The sequence below is a fragment of the Coregonus clupeaformis genome, unplaced genomic scaffold, assembly GCF_020615455.1.
Source record: "Coregonus clupeaformis isolate EN_2021a unplaced genomic scaffold, ASM2061545v1 scaf0319, whole genome shotgun sequence".
NCBI lineage: Eukaryota > Metazoa > Chordata > Actinopteri > Salmoniformes > Salmonidae > Coregonus > Coregonus clupeaformis.
This window is the reverse complement of record NW_025533774.1, coordinates 311,694-334,976: the sequence shown is the minus strand read 5'-3', so window position 1 is coordinate 334,976 and position 23,283 is coordinate 311,694. Positions and strand designations below refer to the sequence as shown.

Sequence of the window (23,283 nt, the reverse complement as noted above, 5' to 3'; positions counted from 1 at the left end):
CAATGAAGATCTGTGAAGTTATTTGGATTTTTACTAATTATCTTTGAAAGACAGTGTCCTGAAAAGGGATGTTTATTTTTGTTGCCGAGTTTAGTACGCTTACTTACTTATTGTGTTCTTCATATTTCTTCTTATTTCATTGTTATTGCATTGTTGGGTTTTGAGTTTGCAAGAAAGGCATTTCGCTGTACTTGAGCATGTGACATTGAAACTTGAACACACACACACTTCAACAGTGTTTGACGTGTGTCTGTGTTTTCAGGAAGCAGCTGCTGGACCTGAGTGCTCGCCATGAGAGAGAACTTTCCTCCCAGTTACAGCAACACCAGCAGCACACACTCACACTCACCCAGGACTACCAGACCAGGTAACACACACACACACACGCAAAGTTTATCACACCAGGTTGGTTTGTGCATTTGTAATGGTTTCTGCCCATTTTGTGTGTGTGTGTCAGGCTGGCCCACTCCAAGCAGCAGTCTGTTTTGTTGGAGGAGAGCAGGAGGAGGCTCGAAGTGCAGAGAGAGGAGCTTGTGAGCAGACTGCAGAGTTTACTACGCTCCCATTGGACAGAAGCGCTGAGACTGCTCAGCACACAGGTACACATACTCACACTCAAACACAGTGTTTCCACACAGATTATTTCTGTCACTTCTTGTTGTTAAGAGAGATACTGACTTGCACTTTTGCTTTCTGCCTCTGCTAATGTTGGTTTGGTGTAGCAAAACCAACATTTGCTATCATCCGTTTTTTCAATGGTCAAGGCACAGCCTTCTGAGCCAGCCAGCAGAGTGTGTTTGTTTTGCAGGCAGAAGGGTCTTCTCTTCCTTCGCTGTGGGACGAGCCCAAAGACTGGATGAACCAACATCTACTACAGAAACCATCTAGTTCACACATTACAGCACAGTACAGAGCTGCAGCTCACACGCACATGGTGCAGAGAGAGCAGGAGGGGGAGGAAGTTGCTCGCTTGGCACAAGGTAATCAATAGTAACCTTTTATGTTTTAAACCACTCTGCTTAAACTCACTGATTGGACCGTTCATCCTGAAAGTGCTAGCTTCTCAAACTTTTGAACGGTGCCAGAGATCAAGCACTGATTCTCTATTCCCAAGAATACGGTGTTGATGTCTGGCTTGTGAGACTACATTCAAGTCAAACATTGTATGCTGAAAAAACGCATGTAAACAACACATTCAAGGTAAATGGTGGCAAATCCACAAGCCCCCACTGCCATCCTTTTTGTTAGTCACTTATTTAGCGATTTCTAAGCTCAAAAAGAATTTACCAAATGTGCTCATTAAACATTATTATTGTGGTTCGCACCGGCCCGAAAGTTTGTATAATGGTTGCACTGTAGAGTCCTGCAGTGTCTCAGTTGAGAGAAGTGCATTCTCTATTGTTATCATATTTTTGTTAGTATAATAATTATTATATTTGTTTCACCAGACGCTCAAGCAGTGGTCCTCCGACTCTCCAGAGAGAGGGGGGGATTAAGTGGCGAGGGCGAAGCAAGAGCGATAACAGAGGGAAGAGAGAGAGGATGGGGAGAGGCGCAGGAGGAGAAGAGAGTGGAATCCTCAGTGTGCTGAACCACACTCTCTCCTTCAACCCTCTGGAGCCACAACTAGACACCACCAACATGACAGGTACACACACACACACACTTGTGAACACCGCACACACACGCCCAGCTAGAAACCACCAACATGACGGTAGGGCTGGGAATTGCCAGGGACCTCACGATATGATATTATCACAATGCTTTGGTGCCGATACAATATGTGTTGTGATTCTCACGATTTTATATGTATTGCGAATCGAAACTGTGATTTTATTGCAATTCGATGTTCCAAACATTGCTCATCATATGTCTGCTGCCGAGGGACAAAAGAGAGACATGAGAAAACAAGTTTTGATCAGTCATGGAAATAAAAGTGCTGAAAACAAATTGGCTCCCTATTTAAAAAGATGGAGATCAAGCGATGATGGTGCACGTACAGCCAACTAGCACAAAAATAATATTGTGATTATAGTCCAAACGATACGATATATCGTCAAAAATAATATCCTTATATATAACTTTTTGTTCTTCTATCCTCGTGGAGACCTCAAATTAATTTATATAAAAAATCCTATTTACCCGAACCTGTAACCCAAACCCTAAACCTAACCCCTTACCCTAATTGTAACCCTAACCCTAATTGGAACCCTAAACCTAACCCCTGAGCTTAAAATAGCATTTGTCCTCATGGGGACGTGGGAAATGTCCCCACGAGGGAGAATATTTATTGTGGGAACTTTTGGGGATTTTAGGTCCCCACAAGGATAGAAGAACCAAACACACACAAACACACACACACACACACACACAGCTAGAAGCCACCAACCTGACAAGAACTCAGGGGTGTGTGTGTACGTATATTGTGTGTAGGTATTGTGTGTTGGTGGCACCTTAATTGGGAAGGATGGGCTCGTGGTAATAGCTGGAGTGGGATAGGTGGAATGGTATTCAACACATCAAACACATGGTTTCCACGTGTTTGATTCCATTCGCTTCGTTCCAGCCGTCCTCCCCTCAGCAGCTTCCATTGGTAGGTATTGCACTCTCACACTCGGGTGTGTGTGACAAGACTGTGCAGTAGCCTAATAGTCATCTCATCTCAAATCCGTTAATGTTGGAATTGGATTTATGCAGTCTCCCTGAATCCTTCTGCCACCAGAGCCAGAAATATATACAGTAATGCCAACACACTCTTACACACACTAATACACTCTTAACACATAGTAATACACATGCACACGCTATCACAATTTTGTCTGCCCTTATCCTTCTGCTACCAGAGCCAAATAATTTTTTCTTTTCTTTTTAGTCATTTAGCAGACGCTCTTATCCAGAGCGACTTACAGTTAGTGAGTGCATACATTATTTTATTATTATTATTATTTATTACTTTTTTCAAACCCACAACCCTGGCGTTGCAAGTGCCATGCTCTACCAACTGAGCTACATCCCTGCCGGACATTCCCTCCCCTACCCTGGACGACGCTGGGCCAATTGTGCGCCGCCCCATGGGTCTCCCGGTCGCGGCTGGCTACGACAGCGCTTGGATATACACTTACACTAACACACAATGACACACACTAACACAATTGTCTTTTCTGCAACCTGAGTTAAATATATAATAAAGCTGCCCTGAGTGTGACCATGGTGAAATGTATACATCCTGGGTTAATCTCTCTCACACAGCTAAATATACTCACCACTTTTCTGTGTGTTTGTGTAGCAGGACTTGAGGAGTTGTGTGACAGAGGGGGAGATCTGAGGGGATGGGTGTCAGAGGAGGATGAGGGAGAAAGACTGAGAGCTGGAAGTGGAGAGAGGCAACAGTGGGCGGAGAGGGGTTCCAGCCTCAACTCTGACCCCAGACCTAACTCTGACCCCAGCCCCAGCCCTAACTTTGACCCCGAAAGGAGGAGTGAACTACAGTACTATGTCTCCATGGTGGGCACCTCTCTCTCTCTGTGACACACACAAACACTCACACACTGTCTATATTCTCTTTCCTTTCACTTACACACAGTTCTCTCAAACTGAACTATGGTTGAATATTTCCCAAGTATTTTACAAATGTTCCATCCTGAGAATTAATCATTTTTCTCCCGGTATTTCCTGCCAAAATTGGAAGTGTCATTCTAAAGCATATAAATATGTCTGGATTTGATTAGAGCTTTGATTCAAGCCTGATGCTGATCCATACATTAACCTGTTAAACTCTGGTGGCATTTTCTAAACAACGCATAATATTGTATACTACCCTCATAAAGCACATTTTGGTTTTAAAACTGTCTTACAACCCCATGCTTAGTACTGTTAGAAAGGTAAGAATTGTGTGATTCAGGTGAAGGTGTCAGAAACATTGTGACTACTACAGAGGCCAAGATGCAGCAGACCAAAAGAAACATACATTTACTTCTTTTGTAAATGTGGGTTCCCCACAATTGTCTCCATGTTGGGGAATAAGATATTTTAAAAGTCTAGGTTTGAGATACAATAAGTCACCAATTACTGTTCCAAAAGGAAAAATATTTTAAAGAGGGATTTTTTTTTCTCTGATCTTATAACTAACGGAGGTGCTCGAAACGTTCAAATTCCCATTGAAACACAGCCATTATTTAAGTGCAGGGCTTGTGCAACGCTCCATACCTTTACAGGAATGAGATAGATATTTACAGTGGGGAAAAAAAGTATTTAGTCAGCCACTAATTGTGCAAATTCTCCAACTTAAAAAGAGGAGAGGCCTGTAATTTTCATCATAGGTACACGTCAACTATGACAGACAAATTGAGAATTTTTTTATTAATCTATTAGGCCCTAATCTATGGATTTCACATGACTGGGAATATAGGTATGCATATGTTGGTCACAGATACCTTCAAAAAAGGTCAGTATCTGGTGTGACCACCATTTGCCTCATGCAGCGTGACACATCTCCTTTACGAAGAGTTGGTCAGGCTGTTGATTGTGGCCTGTGGAATGTTGTCTAACTCCTCTTCAATGGCTGTGCTGGATATTGGCGGGAACTGGAACACGCTATCGTACACGTCGATCCAGAGCACCCAAACATGATCAATGGGTGACATGTCTGTTGAGTATTCAGGCCATGGAAGAACTGACATTTTCAGCTTCCAGGAACAGATCCTTGTGACATGGGGCCGTGCAGTGTCACGCTGAAACATAAGGTGATGGCAGCGGATGAATGGCACGACAATGGACCTGAGGATCTCATCACAGTATCTGTGCATTCAAATTGCCAATTGATAAAATGCAGTTGTGTTCGTTGTCCGTAGCTTATGCCTGCCCGTACCATAACCCCACCGCCACCATGGGGCACTCTATTCACAACGTTGACATCAGCAAACTGCTCGCCCACATGACGCTGTCTGCCATCTGCCCGGTACAGTTAAAACCGGGATTCATCTGTGAAGAGCATACTTCTCCAGTGGCCATTGAAGGGATGCATTTTCCCACTGAAGTCTGTTACAGCGCCTAACTGCAGTCCGATCAAGACTCTGTTGAGGACGACGAGCACGCAGATGAGCTTCCCTGAGACGGTTTTTGACAGTTTGTGCAGAAATTCTTCAGTTGTACAAACCCAGTTTCATCAGCTGTCCTGGTGACTGGTCTCAGAAGACCCCGCAGGTGAAGGAGCCGGAGGTCCTGGGCTGTCGTGGTTACACGTGGTCCGTGGTTGAGGCCGGTTGGACGCACTGCCAAATTCTCTAAAACGATGCTTATGGTAGATAAATGAACATTAAATTATCTGGCAACAGCGCTGGTGGACATTCTTGCAGTCAGCATGCCAATTGCATGCTCCATCAGAATTTGAGATATCTGTGGCATTGTGTTGTGTGACAAAACTGCTAATTTTAGAGTGGCATTTTATTGTTCCGAGCACAAGGTGCACCTGTGTAATGATCATGCTGTTTAATCAGCTTCTTGATATGCCACACCTGTCAGGTGGATGCATTATCTTGGCAAATGAGAAATCCTCACTAATAGGGATGTAAACAAATTTGTGCACAAAATTTGAGAGAAATAATATTTTTGTGTGTATGGACAATTTCTTGGGTCTTTTATTTCAGCTCATGTTTCATGAGACCAACACTTTGCATATTGTGTTTATATTTTTGTTTAGTGTACATATGAGGAAAAAGCTGAAGTCTCCATTGATGTAAATGTATCCTCTGTCTGATTCCCAGTTCTTCCACTAGATACAATGAGGGAAAAAAGTATTTGATCCCCTGCTGATTTTGTACGTTTGCCCACTGACAAAGAAATGATCAGTCTATAATTTTAATGGTAGGTTTATTTGAACAGTGAGAGACAGAATAACAACAAAAATATCCAGAAAAACGCATGATAAAAATGTTATAAATTGATTTGCGTTTTAATGAGGGAAATAAGTATTTGACCCCCTCTCAATCAGAAAGATTTGTGGCTCCCAGGTGTCTTTTATACAGGTAACGAGCTGAGATTAGGAGCACACTCTTAAAGGGAGTGCTCCTAATCTGTTTGTTACCTGTATAAAAGACACCTGTCCAAAGAAGCAATCAATCAATCAGATTCCAAACTCTCCACCATGGCCAAGACCAAATACCTCTCCAAGGATGTCAGGGACAAGATTGTAGACCTACACAAGGCTGGAATGGGCTACAAGACAACAGTTGGTGCGATTATTCGCAAATGGAAGAAACACAAAATAACTGTCATTCTCCCTCTGCCTGGGGCTCCATGCAAGATCTCACCTCGTGCAGTTGCAATGATCATGAGAACGGTGAGGAATCACCCCAGAACTACACGGGAAGATCTTGTCAATGATCTCAAGGCAGCTGGGACCATAGTCACCAAGAAAACAATCGGTAACACAATACGCCGTGAAGGACTGAAATCATGCAGCGCCCGCAAGGTCCCCCTGCTCAAGAAAGCACATATACAGTGGGGGAAAAAAGTATTTAGTCAGCCACCAATTGTGCAAGTTCTCCCACTTAAAAAGATGAGAGAGGCCTGTAATTTTCATCATAGGTACACGTCAACTATGACAGACAAATTGAGGGAAAAAAATCCAGAAAATCACATTGTAGGATTTTTTATTTATTTATTTGCAAATTATGGTGGAAAATAAGTATTTGGTCACCTACAAACAAGCAAGATTTCTGGCTCTCACAGACCTGTAACTTCTTCTTTAAGAGGCTCCTCTGTCCTCCACTCGATACCTGTATTGATGGCACCTGTTTGAACTTGTTATCAGTATAAAAGACACCTGTCCACAACCTCAAACAGTCACACTCCAAACTCCACTATGGCCAAGACCAAAGAGCTGTCAAAGGACACCAGAAACAAAATTGTAGACCTGCACCAGGCTGGGAAGACTGAATCTGCAATAGGTAAGCAGCTTGGTTTGAAGAAATCAACTGTGGGAGCAATTATTAGGAAATGGAAGACATACAAGACCACTGATAATCTCCCTCGATCTGGGGCTCCACGCAAGATCTCACCCCGTGGGGTCAAAATGATCACAAGAACGGTGAGCATAAATCCCAGAACCACACGGGGGACCTAGTGAATGACCTGCAGAGAGCTGGGACCAAAGTAACAAAGCCTATCATCAGTAACACACTTTGCCGCCAGGGACTCAAATCCTGCAGTGCCAGACGTGTCCCCCTGCTTAAGCCAGTACATGTCCAGGCCTGTCTGAAGTTTGCTAGAGTGCATTTGGATGATCCAGAAGAGGATTGGGAGAATGTCATATGGTCAGATGAAACCAAAATATAACTTTTTGGTAAAAACTCAACTCGTCGTGTTTGGAGGACAAAGAATGCTGAGTTGCATCCAAAGAACACCATACCTACTGTGAAGCATAGGGGTGGAAACATCATGCTTTGGGGCTGTTTTTTCTGCAAAGGGACCAGGACGACTGATCCGTGTAAAGGAAAGAATGAATGGGGCCATGTATCGTGAGATTTTGAGTGAAAACCTCCTTCCATCAGCAAGGGCATTGAAGATGAAACGTGGCTGGGTCTTTCAGCATGACAATGATCCCAAACACACCGCCCGGACAATGAAGGAGTGGCTTCGTAAGAAGCTATTCAAGGTCCTGGAGTGGCCTAGCCAGTCTCCAGATCTCAACCCCATAGAAAATCTTTGGAGGGAGTTGAAAGTCCGTGTTGCCCAGCGACAGCCCCAAAACATCACTGCTCTAGAGGAGATCTGCATGGAGGAATGGGCCAAAATACCAGCAACAGTGTGTGAAAACCTTGTGAAGACTTACAGAAAACGTTTGACCTGTGTCATTGCCAACAAAGGGTATATAACAAAGTATTGAGAAACTTTTGTTATTGACCAAAGACTTATTTTCCACCATAATTTTCAAATAAATTCATAAAAAATCCTACAATGTGATTTTCTGGAAAAAAAATTCTCATTTTGTCTGTCATAGTTGACGTGTACCTATGATGACAATTACAGGCCTCTCATCTTTTTAAGTGGGAAAACTTGCACAATTGGTGGCTGACTAAATACTTTTTTCCCCACTGTATATGCCCGTCTGAAGTTTGCCAATGAACATCTGAATGATTCAGAGGAGAACTGTGTAAAAGTGTTGTGGTCAGATGAGACCAAAATCGAGCTCTTTGGCATCAATTCAACTCGCAGTGTTTGGTGGAGGAGGAATGCTGCTTATGACCCCAAGAACACCATCCCCACCGTCAAACATGGAGGTGGAAACATTATGCTTTGGGGGTGTTTTTCTGCTAAGGGGACAGGACAACTTCACCGCATCAAAGGGACGATGGACGGGTGCCATGTACCGTCAAATCTTGGGTGAGAACCTCCTTCCCTCAGCCAGGGCATTGAAAATGGTTCGTGGATGGGTATTCCAGCATAACAATGACCCAAAACACACGGCCAAGGCAACAAAGGAGTGGCTCAAAAGGAGCACATTAAGGCCCTGGAGTGGCCTAGCCAGTCTCCAGACGTTAATCCCGTAGAAATTAGCCTCCCGAGTGGCGCAGTGGTCTAAGGCACTGTATCGCAGTGCTAGCTGTGCCACTAGAGATCCTGGTTCGAATCCAGGCTCTGTTGTAGCCGACCGCGACCGGGGAGACCCATGGGGGCGGCGCACAATTGGTCCAGGGTAGGGGAGGGAATGGCCGGCAGGGATGTAGCTCAGTTGGTAGAGCATGGCATTTGCAACGCCAGGGTTGTGGGTTCGATTCCCACGGCGGGCCAGTATGAAAAAGTACGATCCCCATGTGCAGTTGCAAATCGTAGTCTGGCTTTTTTATGGCGAGTTTGGAGCAGTGGCTTCTTCCTTGCTGAGTGGCCTTTCAGGTTATGTCGGTATAGGACTTGTTTTATTGTGGATATTGTCACGAATGTGGTAGGCCAGAGTCAAGCGCAGGACACAGAATGAGATGAAGAACCACTTTACTGAGAAGTAAAGAAATACAAGAAAACCCTCCAAAATGACAAAGGAGGAGCAAAACCTGCACACAAAATGACACTCTAACAGTACAATAAACACGCACACCAAACAGTGGACGTGTACAGGTTAAATAGGCAGACAAACTAACATAATGGGGAACAGGTGCGCAACAACAGACAACAATCAAGTGAACATAGAAACATCTAACATAGAGCGGCAGCAGCTAGTACTCCGGTGACGACGAACGCCGAAGCCTGTCCGAGCCAGAAGGAAGGGCAGACTCGGCAGAATCCGTGACAGATATAGATACTTTTGTACCTGTTTCCTCCAGCATCGTCACAAGGTCCTTTTGCTGTTGTTCTGAGATTGATTTGCACGCGTCTCCTTCCTGAGCGTTATGACTGCTGCGTGGTCCCATGGTGTTTATACTTGCTCCCAAGGATGAACCAGACTTGTGGAGGTGTACACATTTTCTTCTGAGGTCTTGGCTGATTTCTTTTGATTTTCACATGATGTCAAGCAAAGAGGCACTGAGTTTGAAGGTAGGCCTTGAAATACATCCACAGGTACACCTCCAATTGACTCAAATGATGTCAATTAGCCTATCAGAAGCTTCTAAAGCCATGACATCATTTTCTGGAATTTTCCAAGCTGTTTAAAGGCACAGTCAACTTAGTGTATGTAAACGTCTGACCCACTGGAATTGTGATACAGTGAATTATAAGTGAAATAATCTGTCTGTTAACATTTGTTGGAAAAAGTAGATGTCCTAACCGACTTGCCAAAACTATAGTTTGTTAACAAGAAATTTGTGGAGTGGTTGAAAAACGAGTTTTGATGACTCCAACCTAAGTGTATGTAAACTTTCGACTTCAACTGTAGGCTACCGCACATTCACGCACAACAGAAAAACATAAAAAGCTCTCCCGAGTGGCGCAGTGGTCTAAGGCACTGCATCGCAGTGCTAGCTGTGCCACCTAGAGATCCTGGTTCGAATCCAGGCTCTGTCGTAGCCGGCCGCGACCGGGAGACCCATGGGGCGGCGCACAATTGGCCTAGCATCGTCCAGGGTAGGGGAGGGAATGGCCGGCAGGGGATGTAGCTCAGTTGGTAGAGCATGGCGTTTGCAACGCCAGGGTTGTGGGTTCGATAAAATAATGTATGCGCTAACTGTAAGTCGCTCTGGATAAGAGCGTCTGCTAAATGACTAAAATGTAAATGTAAAATAAAACAAGCTCCAGTCGGCTAAACTTTTTGAGTGTGGACTGTATTACTATACTGTATTTTATTATACTGTATTGTATGGACTCAAATTACGCATCTCGTTCAAACCATGAAGCTGGGAGAGAACATGCGATGCTGGTGCAGGACATGCGTTACAATTATAGGCTAGTGAATTTGAGTTACATTTTTTAATATATTTAATATTTTACATTTTTATAATTAGTAGGCTGACGCATGTACATTTAATAATATTTCCCCTAATGTTGTGCGACGTGCATATAAGCCTACCTCCTCTTTCTCTCTCTATTGTTGCTTCATTTCTTCCTCGTTATATTAAATACGTTTTGCTGTCCTTACCTTGATCATTGGAATGACATGCTTTAATAATATAGGACTAGAATAAGATTATGGGTCTGAATAAATAATTATTATAGCCTACTGCCATGACGTGTTCCCTCTTCTTTAAAACTCCCCATGAGTTCTATAGGCTGCTAGGCTTGGGTGGCATCCAGATTGTCATATCGTCATATTGATCTTGTGCCATACCAGGATATTCTGTAATACAGGCACTGAACACAGGGGACGCTGTTTTCAAACCCCACTGATACTCTGTTATGTAAAGATTAGCAATGCTAACAAGTACATGTAAAACCCATAGAGAATGCTACTAACTTAGCAATCGAAATGCATTTAGCACATGTTAGACAGTTAACTTAATAGTTTAAAGATTTCAAGCTGGCAAACATTTAGTTGTGAATTAAATATTGTAATTAGATCACCTGGCACATGCTGCACAACCGTGAGTGACTCACAAGACTCCCGTCTCTCGTCGTTGTGTGCTTGTAAACAAACACCACGTGACTTCAAAGAAATAGTTTAAACGGTATTGACGGTATTGAAAAAAACATCCCGTGGCTTTTTCCAAATACCCCGGTATATGGTATACCATCCATGCCTAGCTGCTGCATTTAACATTCAGCAAACGAGCTTGTATTCCTTTTCAAATAGTCTATTAGTATAAGAAATGCAACAACATCAAAATTCCAGCAAGTTATTCTATGGGACTCCAAGAGCTAAGCAGCATTTTTTAAGGAGAGAGGCCAGTGGAGTGCAGGTGCTTATTGCGCAAAAGACAGAGGCTATAAGTTAGAAGCTTACGCATAACACATCCTTTATTTGCTAAATATATGGCTAATACTGCATTGAATGTGTTACCTAAAAGAGGTAGGCTAGGACATCTATATACAGCTCTGGAAAAAATTAAGAGACCACTGCAAATTTCTCTTAAATAAGCATCTCTACATGTATGACAGCCATTCCAGTGTCTGTTGCATTCCAACACAGGCACACCTCATTCTACTGAATTAGGTACTGATTAGGTGATCACCTGAACCAAATCTTATTTAACGAGGAAAAGTATAAAAACCACTGCTGTGGTCATCACTATCCTATTGCAATAGGACCAGCTGAATGGCAAAAACAGTGCTAATAGTACCTCAAAAGTAATATTAATCAAAACATAACTATTGACCATGCCAAAAGAGTTGAAAAGGAAAGTTTTGAGTGAGGAAAAGAAGGGTTCAATTCTGGCTTTACTGGCAGAGGGATACAGTGAGCGTCAGGTTGCTTCCATCCTTAAAATGTCAAAGACGGCGGTTCATAAGAACAAGGTCAAGCAGCAGACATTGGGGACAACAAAGCTACAGACCTGCAGAGGGCGAAATCAACTCTCTACTGACCGGATGACCGCCAGCTCATTCGAATGTCACTCAACAACCGTAGGATGACATCAAGTGACCTACAAAAATAATGGCAAACGGCAGCTGGGGTGAAGTGCACGGCGAGGACGGTTCGGAACAGGCTCCTAGGGGTAGGGCTGAAGTTGTGCAAAGCTAGAATAAAGCCCTATATCAATGAGAAGCAAAGAAGAGCCAGGCTGAGGTTTGCAAAAGACCGTAAGGATTGCATCGTAGAGGACTGGAGTAAGGTCATCTTCGCTGATGAGTCCAATTTTCAGCTTTGCCCAACACCTGGTCGTCTAATGGTCAGATGGAGACCTGGAGAGGCCTACAAGCCACAGTGTCTCGCACCCACTGTGAAATTTGGTGGAGGATCGGTGATGATCTGGGGGTGCTTCAGCATGGCTGGAATCGGGCAGATTTGTCTTTGTGAAGGACGCATGAATCAAGCCACGTACAAGGTTGTCCTGGAAGAAAACTTGCTTCCTTTTGCTCTGACATTGTTCCCCAACTCTGAGGATTGGTTTTTCCAGCAGGACAGTGCGCCTTGCCACACAGCCAGGTCAATCAAGGTGTGGATGGAGGACCACCAGATCAAGACCCTGTCATGGCCAGCTCAATCTCCAGACCTGAACCCCATTGAAAACTTCTGGAATGTGATCAAGAGGAAGATGGTCACAAGCCATCAAACAAAGCCGAGCTGCTTGAATTTTTGCGCCAGGAGTGGCATAAAGTCACCCAACATCAATGTGAAAGACTGGTGGAGAAAGTTGAAATTTGTAATTGAAAATCAGGGTTATTCCACCAAATATTGATTTCTGAACTCTTCCTAAGTTAAAACATTAGTATTGTGTTGTTTAAAAATTAACATGAACTTATTTTCTTTGCATTGTTCGAGGTCTGAGAAAACTGCATTTTTTTTTTGTTATTTTGACCAGTTGTCATTTTCTGCAAATAAATGCTCTAAATGACAAAAAAATTATTTGGAATTTGGGAGAAATGTCAGTAGTTTATAGAATAAAACAAAAATGTTAATTTTACCCAAACACATACCTATAAATAGTAAAACCAGAGAAACTGATAATTTTGCAGTGGTCTCTTATTTTTTCCAGAGCTGTGTGTGTGTATATATATATATAATCCAGAAAATCACATTGTAGGATTTTTATGAATTTATTTGCAAATTATGGTGGAAAATACATTTTTGGTCAATAACAAAAGTTTCTCAATACTTTGTTATATACCCTTTGTTGACAATGACACAGGTCAAACGTTTTCTGTAAGTCTTCACAAGGTTTTCACACACTGTTGCTGGTATTTTGGCCCATTCCTCCATGCAGATCTCCTCTAGAGCAGTGATGTTTTGGGGCTGTCGCTGGGCAACACGGACTTTCAACTCCCTCCAAAGATTTTCTATGGGGTTGAGATCTAGAGACTGGCTAGGCCACTCCAGGACCTTGAAATGCTTCTTACGAAGCCACTCCTTCTTTGCCCGGGCGGTGTGTTTGGGATCATTGTCATGCTGAAATACCCAGCCACGTTTCATCTTCAATGCCCTTGCTGATGGAAGGAGGTTTTCACTCAAAATCTCACGATACATGGCCCCATTCATTCTTTCCTTTACCGGATCAGTCGTCCTGGTCCCTTTGCAGAAAAACAGCCCCAAAGCATGATGTTTCCACCCCCATGCTTCACAGTAGGTATGGTGTTCTTTGGATGCAACTCAGCATTCTTTGTCCTCCAAACACGACGAGTTGAGTTTTTACCAAAAGTTATATTTTGGTTTCATCTGACCATATGACATTCTCCCAATCCTCTTCTGGATCATCCAAATGCACTCTAGAAAACTTCAGACGGGCCTGGACATGTACTGGCTTAAGCAGGGGGACACGTCTGGCACTGCAGGATTTGAGTCCCTGGCGGTGTAGTGTGTTACTGATGATAGGCTTTGTTACTTTGGTCCCAGCTCTCTGCAGGTCATTCACTAGGTCCCCCCGTGTGGTTCTGGGATTTTTGCTCACCGTTCTTATGATCATTTTGACCCCACGGGGTGAGATCTTGCGTGGAGCCCCAGATCGAGGGAGATTATCAGTGGTCTTGTATGTCTTCCATTTCCTAATAATTGCTCCCACAGTTGATTTCTTCAAACCAAGCTGCTTACCTATTGCAGATTCAGTCTTCCCAGCCTGGTGCAGGTCTACAATTTTGTTTCTGGTGTCCTTTGACAGCTCTTTGGTCTTGGCCATAGTGGAGTTTGGAGTGTGACTGTTTGAGGTTGTGGACAGGTGTCTTTTATACTGATAACAAGTTCAAACAGGTGCCATTAATACAGGTAACGAGGGGAGGACAGAGGAGCCTCTTAAAGAAGAAGTTACAGGTCTGTTAGAGCCAGAAATCTTGCTTGTTTGTAGATGACCAAATACTTATTTTCCACCATAATTTGCAAATAAATTCATTAAAAAATCCTACAATGTGATCTTCTGCATTTTTTTCCAATATTTGTCTGTCATAGTTGACGTGTACCTATGATGAAAATTACAGGCCTCTCTCATCTTTTTAAGTGGGAAAACTTGCACAATTGGTGGCTGACTAAATACTTTTTTCCCCCACTGTATATATATTATTATTAAAAACAGAAATACCTTATTTACGTAAGTATTCAGACTCTTTGCTATGGGACTCGAAATTGAGCTCAGGAGCATCCTGTTTCCATTGATCATCCTTGAGATGTTTCTACAACTTGGAGTCCACCTGTGGTAAATTTAAATTGATTGGACATAATTTGGAAAGGCACACACCTGTCTATATAAGGTCCCACAGTTGACAGTGCATGTCAGAGCAAAAACCAAGCCATGAGGTCGAAGGAATTGTCTGTAGAGCTCCGAGACAGGATTGTGTCGAGGCACAGATCTGGGCAAGGGTACCAAAAAATGTTTACAGCATTGAAGAAGCTTGGAACCACCAAGACTCTTCCTAGAGCTGGCCGCCCGGCCAAACTGAGCAATCAGGGGAGAAGGGCCTTGGTCAGGGAGGTGACCAAGAACCCGATGGTCCCTCTGACAGAGCTCCAGAGTTCCTCTGTGGAGATGGGAGAACCTTCCAGAAGGACAACCATCTCTGCAGCACTCCACCAATCAGGGCATTACGGCAGAGTCGTCAGACAGAATCCGCTCCTCAGTAAAAGGCACATGACAGCCCCTAAAGGACTCTCAGACCATGAGAAACAAGATTCTCTGGTCTGATGAAACCAAGATTGAACTATTTGGCCTGAATGTCTGGAGGAAACCTGGCACCATCCCTACGGTGAAGCATGGTGGTGGCAGGATCATGCTGTGGGGATGTTTTTCAGCGGCAGGGACTGGGAGACTCGTCAGGATCGAGGCAAAGATGAACAAAGTACAGAGAGATCCTTGATAAAAACCTGCTCCAGAGCGCTCAGGACCTCAGATTGGGATGAAGGTTCACCTTCCAACAGGATAAAGACCCTAAGCACACAGCCAAGACAACTCAGGAGTGGCTTCGGGACAAGTCTCAATGTTATTAAGTGGCCCAGCCAGAGTCCGGACTTGAACCCAATCAAACATCTCTGGAGAGACCTGAAAATAGCTGTCCATCCAGCAACACTCTCCATCCAACCTGACAGAGCTTGAGAGGATCAGCAGAGAAGAATGGGAGAAACTCCCCAAATACAGGTGTGCCAAGCTTGTAGTGTGATTCCCAAGAAGACTCGAAGGCTGTAATCGCTGCCAAAGGTGCTTCAACAAAGTACTGAGTAAAGGGTCTAAATACTTATAAATGTGATATTTCCTGGTTGTTTTAAAAATACATTTGCAAATATTAATACAAAACCGTTTTTGCTTTGTCATTATGGGGTAGTGTGTAGATTGAGAGAAAACATTATTTAATCAATTTTAATAAGGCTGTAACGTAACAAAATATGGAAAAAGTCAAGGGGTCTGAATACTTTCCAAAATCTAATTGTATTTGTCTCATGCGCCGAATACAATAGGTGTAGACCTTACAGTGAAATACTTACTTACAAACCCTTAACCAACAATGCAGTTCAAGAAACAGAGTTAAGAAAATATTTACTAAATAAAGTAAAATAAAAAATAAAAATCTTGATTAGATAAGTGTTCAAACCCCTGAGTCAATACATGTTAGAATCACCTTTGGCAGTGATTACAGCTAACAGTCATTCTGGGCAAGTCTAAGAGCTTTCCACACCTGGATTGTGCAACAGTCCCATTATTATTTTCAAAATTATTCAAACTCTGTCAAATTGGTTGTTGATCATTGCTGGTCAACCATTTTTCAGGTCTTGCCATAGATTTCCAAGTCTATTTAAGTCAAAACTGTAACTCGGCCACTCAGGAGCATTCACTTTCTTCTTGGTAAGCAACTCCAGTGTAGATTTGGCCTTGTGTTTTAGGTTATTGTCCTGCTGAAAGGTGAATTCATCTCGGTGTCTGGTGATAAGCACACTGAACCAGGTTTTCCTCTAGGATTTCACCTGTGCTTAGCTCCATTCTGTTTCTTTTTTATCCTAAAAAACTCCTGTTCTTAACGATTACAAGCATACCCATAACAAGATGCTTGAAAATATGGAGAGTGGTACTTAGTAATGTGTTGTATTGGATTTGCCCCAAACATAACACTTTTGTATTCAGGACAAAAAGTTGATTGCTTTGCCACATTTTTTGCAGTATTACTTTAGTGCCTTGTTGCAAACTTGATTTATGTTCTGGAATATTGTTATTCTGTACAATTCTGTCAATTAGGTTAGTATTGTGTAGTAACTACAATGTTGTTGATCCATCCTCAGTTTTCTCCCATCACAGCCATTTAACTGTTTTAAAGTCACCATCGGCTTCATGGTGAAATCCCTGAGTGGTTATTTCCTCTCCGGCAAGGGAATTAGGAAGGACGCCTTTATCTTTGTAGTGACTGGGTGGGTGGGTGGGTGTATTGATACACCATCCAAAGTGTAATTAATAACAAAGGGATATTTCATGTCTACGTTTTTTTAAATCTACCAATAGGTGCCCTTCTTTGCGAGGCATTGGGAAACCTATGAACTGCCTAGTAAGGGAAACTAATGAGACCCCTCTCTCCATCTGTCTCAGTTATTAGATCGTTCTCCAGGAGAGCCCGTGGAGAGTCCAGCTCAGGACAACACAGGTAACCATGGCAACTAGTAACCTAACATTACAAGGTTCAATTACCTCAAGGGGAGTGAAGCGTTATGTGTGTGCTATTTACCTGGGGTTTGTGTGTGTGTAGGTCTGGGGTCGTCGTGGGACAGTGTGAAGTCTCAGCCTCACGCCCCTCTGGACACCCCCTCCTCCCCTGGAGACAAAACCAGACACCCCACACACACTCCAGCTAACACAGGTGTGCTGCACACACACACATATACAAACACAAAAATAGCCTGGGAATATCTCATTTCAGTTTAAAAACCCTCCTCCGCCCCTGTGTGTGTGCAGGTCTGGTGTCAGCCCAGCTCAGGTCTCTCCTGGCGCAGTTCCCATCCCAGCCTGACAGGGAAGCGCTCTCTCTGCAGTTGCTGTCTATGCTGACCCATGGGTAAACCACAGACACACACCCCCTATGAACCTACCTGTCCACAACAAACATTTAACAAGCTGTACTTTAGAATGTTATTGGAACTCAGTGCATTCAGACTGCAGTCTATTGTGAGTGTTGTGTGTGTATTAAGGTTTGTGTTTCGTATTGTCTATTTTTTATTTACCTTAATTTAATCAGGGAGTCACCATTGAGACCAGTCTCTCTTACGAGGAGCTCTGCATATACAGTGGGAGAACAAGTATTTGATACACTGCCGATTTTGCAGGTTTTCCTACTTACAAAGCATACAGAGGTCTGTAATTTCTATCATATGTACACTTCAACTGTGAGAGACGGAATCTAAAACAAAAATCCAGAAAATCACATTTGTATGATTTTAAGTAATTAATTTGCATTTTATTGCATGACATAAGTATTTGATACATCAGAAAAACAGAACTTCATATTTGGTACAGAAACCTTTGTTTGCAATTACAGAGATCATACGTTTCCTGTAGGTCTTGACCAGGTTTGCACACACTGCAGCAGGGATTTTGGCCCACTCCTCCATACAGACCTTCTCCAGATCCTTCAGGATTCGGTGCTGTCGCTGGGCAATACGGACTTTCAGCTCCCCTCCAAATATTTTCTATTGGGTTCAGGTCTGGAGACTGGCTAGGCCACTCCAGGACCTTGAGATGCTTCTTACGGAGCCACTCCTTAGTTGCCCTGGCTGTGTGTTTCGAATTCGTTGTCATGCTGGAAGACCCAGCCATGACCCATCTTCAATGCTCTTACTGAGGGAAGGAGGTTGTTGGCCAAGATCTCGCGATACATGGCCCCATCCATCCTCCCCCTCAATACGGTGCAGTCGTCCTGTCCCCCTTTGCAAAAACATCCCCAATGATGTTTCAACCTCCATGCTTCACGGTTGGGATGGTGTTCTTGGGGTTGTACTCATCCTTATTCTTCCTCTAAACACGGCGAGTGGAGTTTAGACCAAAAAGCTCTATTTTTGTCTCATCAGACCACATGACCTTCTCCCATTCCTCCTCTGGATCATCCAGATGGTCATTGGCAAACTTCAGACGGGCCTGGACATGCGCTGGCTTGAGCGGGGGGGACCTTGCGTGCACTGCAGGATTTTAATCCATGACGCGTAGTGTGTTACTAATGGTTTTCTTTGAGACTGTGGTCCCAGCTCTCTTCAGGTCATTGACCAGGTCCTGCCGTGTAGTTCTGGGCTGATCCCTCACCTTCCTCATGATCATTGATGCCCCACGAGGTGAGATCTTGCATGGAGCCCCAGATCGAGGGTGATTGACCGTCATCTTGAACTTCTTCCAAATTCTAATAATTGCGCCAACAGTTGTTGCCTTCTCACCAAGCTGCTTGCCTATTGTCCTGTAGCCCATCCCAGCCTTGTGCAGGTCTACACTTTTATCCCTGATGTCCTTACACAGCTCTCTGGTCTTGGCCATTGTGGAGAGGTTGGAGTCTGTTTGAGTGTGTGGACAGGTGTCTTTTATACAGGTAACGAGTTCAAACAGGTGCAGTTAATACAGGTAATGAGTGGAGAACAGGAGGGCTTCTTAAAGAAAAACTAACAGGTCTGTGAGAGCCGGAATTCTTACTGGTTGGTAGGTGATCAAATACTTATGTCATCCAATAAAATGCAAATTAATTACTTAAAAATCATACAATGTGATTTATATTCCGTCTCTCACAGTTGAAGTGTACCTATGATAAAAATGACAGACCTCTACATGCTTTGTAAGTAGGAAAACCTGCAAAATCGGCAGTGTATCAAATACTTGTTCTCCCCACTGTACAATTTAATGAAATACATAACAAATAAAATACAGCACAACACATATTGAACAGGCAAACATAAATGTACACAATATTCACAAAACACAGTCAACTAAAACAAACACATTCTTCATTATAAAAATCCTCTCCGGTCTGTATAGGTCTGATGGTGAGTGTGAAGAGAAGCCGAGCCGCCTGAAGAAGATAGACCCACTCCTCCGGAACTCTGGGGTGTCCCGGGTAGCTAGTCAGGGGTCTGGGGTGAGGGTCAGGTGCCGGGTATGAGGGGCAGAAGGGGGTGGCAAGGAAGGGGGGGAGCGTGGAGATGATGTTTTTTTAAAGCTGTTTGAATGTTTCACCACATCACATATGTTTGTGACTGTTATTAAAATCCACTTTTTCTACTCATGAGGTTCTGTGTGTATGCTTCACACAAAACTTCAAAGACGTTTGCAAATGAGAGAATAGAAACATTATCTCCCTCGTCCCTCTCTCACTCATATTAGGAAGTGTGTGAGGCCACTTCCTGAGTACGGTCCAGTTTCGACCACTTAAATGTCTGACAATCTCCACTCACTCACTGATCCCTGATGCACTTTCTTGCACACATTGATCCTCTGATCCCACAACATAGGAAAAAGAAGGTAGAGAAGCCCCCTCTTTCTGTCCCTCTCGTTCTATCTGATGACCATAGAGATGGGGCTGTGGTCTGGTGTAATGCTGGTTTAAGGCTCTCTGGAGTATCTGGTGTTGGAATATGAGGATTTTTTTTGTCAGCGCTGTGTGTGCCTGGCCATCAGCGCACTGTGAGTGTGTAGAGCTCTGAGGTAGGACTGTGTTTCTGACAGCAACCAGCTGCACCAGGTGAAACAGTCATAACGTTGCAGATATTCACAGAGTGTACAAAACATTAAGAATACCTGCTCTTTCCATGACAAAGACTGACCAGGTGAATCCAGGTGAAAGCTATTATCCCTTATTGATGTCACTTGTTAAATCCACTTTACTCAGTGTAGATGAAGGGGAGGAGACTGGTTTAAAGAAGGATTTTTAAGACTGGAGATGTGGATTGTGTATGTGTGCCATTCAGAGGGTGAATGGGCAAGAAAAAATATTTAAGTACCTTTGAATGAGGTATGGTAGTAGGTGCCAGGCGCACCAGTTTGTGTCAAGAACTGCAACACTGCTGGGTTTTTCACGCTCAAAAGTTTCTGGTGTATCAAGAATGGTCCACCACCGAAAGGACATCCAGCCAACTTGACACAACTGTGGGAAGCATTGGAGTCAACATGGGCCAGCATCCCTGTGGAACGCTTTCGAAACCTTGCCCCGACGAATTGAGGCTGTTCTGAGGGCAGAAGGGGGTGCAACTCAATATTATGTATATTTGTTTTGTACATTCAGCACAATCAGACATAAACACATCACCACAAGCAACAAATGATAGCAACAGGAAAAAACAAGCATCACCCCTGGCCATTAATGGCAGCTATAGCCCTAGGGATAAAGGAGCATCGACCTCTGGCGATACAACGCAGCTGGAACTCCTGTTATAGGGGTTGCGATTGGTCCCCCCAAGATAGAGGTAACCTTGAGTAACACGTTTGTTTTAAGAGGTAACGAAGGCTGCTTAAACTGACCCCTGTAATCTTAGAATACAGTGCCTTCAGAAAGTATTCAGACCCCTTGACTTTTTCCACATTTTGTTACGTTACAGCCTTACTCTAAAATTGATTAAATAAAACAATGTCCTCAGCAATCTACCCCATAATGACAAAGATAAAACATGTTTATTGATTTTTGGGGGGCAAATTTATAAAAAATACAAATACCTTATGTACAGTGGATATAAAAAGTCTACACACCCCTGTTAAAATGCCAGGTTTTTTGATGTAAAAGAATGAGAAAAAGAGAAATCATGTCAGAACTTTTTCCACTGTTAATGTGACTTATAATGTGAACAATTCAATTGAAAAACAAACTGAAATCTTCAAGGGAGTAAAACGAAAAATAAAAACCTTACAATAACCTGGTTGCATAAGTGTACACCCTCTTATAACTGGGGATGTGGCTGTGTTCAGAATTAACCAATCACATTCAAACTCATGTTAAATACAAGTCATTACACACCTGCCATCATTTAAAGTGACTCTGATTAATCACAAATAAAGTTAAGCTGTTCTAGCAGGATTTTCCTGACATTTTCTTAGTTGCATCTCAGAGCAAAAGCCATGGTCCGCAGAGAGCTTCCAAGGCATCAGAGGGATCTTATTGTTGAAAGATATCAGTCAGGAGAAGGGTACAAAATAATTTCCAAATCATTAACTATACCATGGAACACAGTGAAGACAGTCATCATCAAGTGGAGAAAATATGGCACAACAGAGACATTACCAAGAACTGGACATCCTTCCAAAATGTATGAAAAGACGAGAAGAAAACTGGTCAGGGAGGCTTCCAAGGGGCCTACAGCAACATTAAAGGAACTGCAGGAATTTCTGGCAAGTACTGGCTGTGTACTACATGTGACAACAATCTCCCGTATTCTTCATATGAATGGGCTATGGGGTAGGGTGGCAAGACGGAAGCCTATTCTTACAAAGAAAAACATCCAAGCCCGGCTGAAGTTTGCAAAAACAAACATCAAGTCCCCCAAAAGCACGTGGGAAAATGTGTTATGGTCTGATGAAACCAAGGTTGAACTTGTTGGCCATAATTCCAAAAGGTATATTTGGCGCAGAAACAACACTGCACATCACCTAAAGAACACCATACCCACAGTGAAGCATGGTGGTGGCAGCATCATGCTTTGGGGCTGTTTTTCTTCATCTGGAACCGGGGCCTTAGTCAGGGTGGAGGGAATTATGAACAGTTACAAATACCAGGCAATTTTGCCACAAAACCTTCAGGCGTCCGTTAGAAAGCTGAAGAGGAAGTTTACCTTTCAGCACGACAACGACACAAAGCAAACATCCAAATCCACAAAAGCATGGCTTCACCAGAAGAAGATTAACGTTTTGGAATGGCCCAGCCAGAACCCAGATCTGAATCCAATTGAACATCTCTGGGGTGATCTGAAGAGGGCTGTGCGCAGGAAATGTCCTCGCAACCTGACAGATTTGGAGCGCTTTTACAAAGAAGAGTGGGCAAATATTGCCACGTCTAGATGTGCCATGCTAATAGACTCCTACCCAAAAAGACTGAGTGCTGTAATAAAATCAAAAGGTGTTTCAACAAAGTATTAGTTTAAGGGTGTGCACACTTATGCAACCAGGTTATTGTGAGTTTTTTTTCTTTTCTTTTTTTTTCCTCAAAGATTTCAGTTTGTTTTTCAAATGAATTGTTCACATTATAGGTCACATTAAAGGTGGAAAAAGTTCTGACATGATTTACCTGTCTTATCTTTAACATCACAAAAACCTGGCATTTTAACAGGGGTGTGTAGACTTTTTATATCCACTGTAAGTATTCAGACCGTTTGCTATGAGACTCGAAATTGAGTTTAGGTGCATCCTGTTTCCATTGATCATCCTTTAGATGTTTCTACAACTTGATTGGAGTCCACCTGTGGTAAATTATATTGATTGGACATGATTTGGAAAGGCACACACCTGTCTATATAAAATCCCACAGTTGACAGTGGATGTCAGAGCAAAAACCAAGCCATGAGGTCGAAGGAATTGTCTGTAGAGCGCCAAGACAGGATTGTGTCGAGGCACAGATCTGGGGAAGGGTATCAAAACATTTCTGAAGCATTGAAGGTCCCCAAGAACACAGTGGGTTCCATCATTCTTAAATGGAAGCAGTTTGGAACCACCAAGACTCTTCCTAGAGCTGGCCGCCCCGCCAAACTGAGCAATCGGGGAGAAGGGCCTTTGTCAGGGAGATGACCAAGAACCCGATGGTCACTCTGTCAGAGCTCTAGAGTTCCTCTGTGGAGATGGGAGAACC

General features: G+C 43.2%; 1 protein-coding gene across 1 annotated transcript; it reads left to right on the top strand.

Moving 5' to 3' along the window:
* The first annotated feature begins 1,549 nt into the window (after positions 1 to 1,549).
* On the top strand, positions 1,550 to 19,617 carry LOC123484446. The gene is made up of 6 exons (XM_045214808.1): positions 1,550 to 1,648; positions 3,287 to 3,504; positions 17,076 to 17,130; positions 17,233 to 17,343; positions 17,439 to 17,538; positions 19,494 to 19,617. The coding sequence occupies exons 1-6, from the start codon at positions 1,642 to 1,644 to the stop codon at positions 19,615 to 19,617; spliced, it is 615 nt and encodes a 204-aa protein (XP_045070743.1). The 5' UTR covers positions 1,550 to 1,641.
* Positions 19,618 to 23,283: the final 3,666 nt, after the last annotated feature.

Bases quoted from the DNA above. Each gene is read 5' to 3' on its own strand.
- LOC123484446 (XM_045214808.1), top strand. The intron at 3,505-17,075 runs GTGGGCACCTCT...CATCTGTCTCAG, and splicing joins TACAGTACTATGTCTCCATG to TTATTAGATCGTTCTCCAGG. The intron at 17,131-17,232 runs GTAACCATGGCA...GTGTGTGTGTAG, and splicing joins TCCAGCTCAGGACAACACAG to GTCTGGGGTCGTCGTGGGAC.